General features: G+C 38.2%; 1 protein-coding gene across 1 annotated transcript; it reads left to right on the forward strand.

Moving 5' to 3' along the window:
- The first annotated feature begins 3872 nt into the window (after positions 1-3872).
- LOC141651489 (uncharacterized) lies at positions 3873-4724 on the forward strand. Its single transcript, XM_074459199.1, has one exon. The coding sequence runs from the start codon at positions 3873-3875 to the stop codon at positions 4722-4724; it is 852 nt and encodes a 283-aa protein (XP_074315300.1).
- The last annotated feature ends 260 nt before the right edge of the window (positions 4725-4984 follow it).

The raw sequence follows: 4984 nt of genomic DNA on the forward strand, positions 1-4984 counted from the left end.
TGGTACCTCCTTTCTTAGGTACCACTTGAACGGGGCTAACCCACAAAGAGTCCGATATGGGATATATGATTCCCGCGTCAAGTAATTTCATAACCTCTCCTTTGACAACTTCTTGCATGTGGGGGTTCAATCTTCTTTGAGGTTGAATGGTAGGTCTATGGTCTTCCTCTAGATGAATTCTATGCATGCAAAAGTTGGGACTTATCCCCTTAAGGTCATCTAGACTATAACCTATAGCCTTCTCATGTCTTTTCAACACATCAAGTAATTTTCCCAATTGGTTCTCATCAAGTCTATCATTCACAATCACGGGTTTGGTCTTTGATTCATCAAGGTAGGCATATTTCAAATTTGGGGGAAGGGGTTTTAAAGTAGGAGTTTGTACCTCACTTTCCTCCTTTGGAGTTTCATTGAGAATTTGCTCTATATCCATTAGACATTCCATTCTCATAGCATATTCAACTTGCTCTTCATTCTCGTCAATCTCATCATATTCAAATTCTATGATGGATTCTTCTTGCTCTTGAGCTTGTAAGATGTCTTCTAGGATGGATTGCTCATCTTCTATGGGTTGACATGCTTCCACAAGGATGTTATGTACTAATTCGGATTGTGCATGAGTAAGTTCTTTGTTAGCTAGAGCGGCCTCTACAAAACAATCTATAAAGTCCATCTTGCAAAACAACTCGAAAACAATTAGAACAAACCTTGAGGAGTTTTACTTCCCCAAGGCAAAGAAAGACACAACTAATAACAATACAAGAAAATCTAAATCAAGTTAACACCGTCCCCGGCAACGGCGCCATTTTTGGGCGGACTAAATCTTTTCGGTAACTTGTCGTTAGGAGCACCTAGACCAAAACACAATATATAACTTCACAAACAACTCTACAATTAGTAAAGAGGCAAGTAAAGGTCGGATCACAAGGGACGGGAATTGAGATGAGAGTTCTATTGAAACTAGTGGTGTCTTAGGGGTGTCACAATTTGGGTTGATGTAGAAGGTCACTAAACTAAATAGCAATGAAAATGAACAAGCAAGATGAATTAAAAGGGTTGTAAACAATTGATAAAAAGCACTAGGGTGTCATGGGGTCATAGGGGAATCATGGGAATTGATCATACAAACATGTTCTCAAATTATAAGCAAGCAATTATTGTTGTGATGGATTGAGTTGGGTTATATCTTACAATCCTAGGAAAGTTCGGGTCCCGGAGCCGAATCGATTAGATTGTACAACACCTACAAGTCGACTTAGTCTTCCCTACTCAACAACATGCATGGTCTAATGAGACTCGAGTTGGTTTATGTCTTACAAGTCTCATTGAAAAGATAGGTGATGGGTAAAAATTGCAAGGATTCATAGGCTCGCATTTCATCAAACATAACATGTGCATGAGTCGAGATCAAAACAAGCAAGCAAATAAACCATGAAAGCATATTAATTTAAGCATGAATCATTCCCCATGTTGGTTTCCCCTAATTACCCATTAACCCTAGCTAGGTGACTACTCACTCATTATCATGTTGATCATGCTAGCAAGGTTGTCAATCATACCAACAAAGTAAAACATGATGAATAAAAGAAAGTAATTAACAATAATTAAAAAGGGATTAAGAGAATTATACCTACTAATGATTCCAATAATAAAGCAAAGAATAAAAGAAGTACTTGATGCTTGATTGAGAGGTTGTCAATCTCCCAATAATAACCCAAATAATCTTCAATTACCCAAAATAAAGGATGAACACAAGAGAGATTAAGGAAATAAAACTTGTATTAAAACTTGATTAATTGTTGATTACAAAACTAAAGAGAGATTTGATTGATATTAACTACACTAAGAATTGATAAGAAGAACATACTCTTCCAATTAGACTAATGGGGTATTTATAGTGGAAATTAGGTGGATGCATTAGGGTTAACTAAGGGCTTAAATGACGATTAAGTCCCTACTTAGGGAAACGCCGGTATTTTCTGAAGGAAGGGCATCCTTCTTTGAAGCTTGAAGAACGAATTTACGCTGCCTTGGAATCCGTGCGTCTTAGGCTCGGGACGGCCGGATTCCTGTGTCTCTGCCCGGGCGTCTTTGGTAGAAGACGGGCGTCTTCTGGTGGCTGTTGCCCGGGCGTCTTTGGTATAAGACGTACGGATTGTAAGGTGGAGGACGGGCGTCTTCTTGGCAATCCGCACGGATTGCTGCTCAGACTTGTTTCTTCTTCTTTTCTTCCTTTTTCTTCATAAAATCCTTGGGGATTTCCTTGGGGATGCAAGAATCTTTCTTCATCATTGCCCAACTACTATAGTATGTACAAAGGCCTTCTAATCTTGTCTCTCCTTGATGCTTGGTCATTGAATTCAATCAATTTAGTCTCATTTTGCCATGAAAATGCAAGGTTTGCACTCCTTTCCTACCAAGGACACAAAACCTCAAAGAATATGCAAAACAAAGAACTAAAGACAATAAATGACCCAAATATGCACTAAAAAGCATGGGAACAAGGCTAATTCGGGGACTAAATATGCGCTAATTATGGTCACATCAGAGTATTACCAAGAACTTCTTAGCTCTAGCAAAGTTACTGCACCTGTTCATATCCCAACTGTTAGGAAAGGAAATCTGGTGACTGGTACTCATGTGGCCATTCTTTTGAAACCAGTTACTTCTGATGAAATTAAGCAATGCCTTTTCTCTATTCCTTCTACCAAAGCTCCAGGTCCTGATGGCTACTCTAGCCAATTCTTCAAAGATGCCTGGCCAATAATTGGAACTGATGTTTGTACTGCCATCCAGGATTTTTTCATGACTAGTAAGATTTTAAAATAGCTGAATGCCACTATAGTCTCCCTTATCCCTAAAATTGAGCATCCAACTACTGTCCTTGAATTTAGACCCATTGCTTGTTGTAATACACTTTAAAAGTATATCTCCAAGCTGTTATGCAATAGACTGGGTGAGATCTTACCTGACATTGTGAGTCCCAATCAAGGTGGGTTTGTCAAAGGGAGGAAAATTGTAGAAAATGTCCTCATTTGCCAAGATCTTGTAAGACTATATAATAGGAAATCTGCTTCCTCTAGATGGCTTCTTAAAATAGATCTTAGGAAGGCCTATGATACAGTTGAATGGCCTTTTCTATTGAGTAGGCTTCAAGCTCTAAATTTTCCTCAGGAGTTTATTGATAAGATCATGATTTGTGTCACCACTACTGCATACTCTCTCTCACTCAATGGTAATTCCTTTGGTTTCTTTCAAGGTAAACTTGGTCTCAGACAAGGGGATCCTTTATCTCCCTTATTATTTACCTTATGTATGGAATATATTTCTAGAATCTTAAATGTGGTTAGTGAACAGGAAGACTTCAGATTTCATCCTCTTTGTGGTTCCATTAGGCTAAATAATCATGTTTTTGCTGATGACCTCCTTCTGTTCTCTAAGGTTACACCTGGTTCTATTATGTGGTTGCTGAGAGCTTTCTCTACTTTTTCCAAAGCTAGTGGTTTGTGCCTTAACAAAGATAAGTCGGATATATACTTCAATGGTGTTGCTAGTGATGTTATGAGAGATATTCGATCTTCAAGTGTCTGGATTCAGAAAGGGGTATTTGCCATTTAAATACTTGGGTGTCCCTATTTCCTCAAAAAAACTCTCAAAAAATGAAGGGATGCATCTCACTGATAGAATTTGTGCAAGAATTAGATCTTGGGGGTACTAGGCATCTTACCTATGCAGGCAGGCTTGCCCTTGTTAACTCTGTTCTTACCAGCCTTCACTCTTACTGGTCTAGCATGTAACTTATTCCTAATGGGATCATGAACAGGATAGATTCAATCTGTAGGAATTACCTATGGAGTGGCAAGGAATCCTATATGAGAGCACCTAATGTAAGCTGGGATAAATGTTGTACTCCTAAGTCTGAAGGAGGTCTGGGCATCAAAAACTCTAAAATATGGAACAAGGCTCTTCTTGGGAAATATATTTGGTGGCGTGCTAGTAAAACGGATCACCTTTGGGTCAAGTGGATCAATCATGTTTATATGAAAGGTACTCATTGGTGCAATTATGATCCTCCTAATGATTGTAGTTGGACCTGGAAGAAGATTGTTCACACCATGGGATCCTTTAAGCAAGCTTATACTTCAGATTGTTGGTTAGCATCAGACAAGCCTTATACTATTGCTAATGGATATCAATGGCTCAGGCAGGTTCATACCCTTGTGCCATGGAGATATGTTTGTTGGAATCCTCTTAACATACCTAAATGTTCCTTCATTTTCTGGGCAGTGCAGCTGCAAAGGTTGCTTACTCAGGACAGAATGATGCATATGGGGTTTGGACAGTCCACTTTATCTTACCTGTGTGCTACTGATGATGAGAACCATTCTCACCTATTTTACCAATGCTTGTTCAGTCAGAAATGCGTGGAGGTGTTGCAGAATACTCTTGGTGTCAGATTCTCACCTGTTTCTCTGAGCCAATGGTACTCTGTAGGAGGTGGTAGGAGTAAATTACAAAGAAATGTGATTTGTGCTTGTCATGTGAGTCTCACTTATCATATTTGGAAAGCAAGGAACAAGGTGCGTTTGGAACAGTTTGTTGCTTGGCCTTGGAAGATTAGTCAGCTTGTCATCAAGGATGTTTTAGCTCGTTTTTGGGCTCGAAATCGGTCTATTATTACACCTAGGGATCGAACTTGGCTGCTTCAGTTGTCCAAGTTCTAATGTTAATTGTTTTTATTATGTTTTTGTTCACAGTTGTATTATATTTGCAAAACATTATGATGGAACTCATTTTTGATATCAATATATTCTTACCTTTTACCAAAAAAGAAAATATAATGAGTTTTATAATGTCCAATTTAATTAATTTACAACCCTTGTAAAATATAATCAACAAATAACCTCTACCTCTAAAAATACAATACCTCGATTAATTTAAAAAATTAACGCTTAATTATTAAATTGAATCTTATTTAATCACA

This window comes from Silene latifolia, chromosome 4 (genome assembly GCF_048544455.1).
Source record: "Silene latifolia isolate original U9 population chromosome 4, ASM4854445v1, whole genome shotgun sequence".
In the NCBI taxonomy this organism is placed as follows: Eukaryota; Viridiplantae; Streptophyta; class Magnoliopsida; order Caryophyllales; family Caryophyllaceae; genus Silene; species Silene latifolia.

Coding starts and splice junctions, on each gene's coding strand:
- LOC141651489 (XM_074459199.1), top strand. CDS start 3,873: ATGAGAGCACCTAATGTAAGCTGGGATAAATGTTGTACTCCTAAGTCT.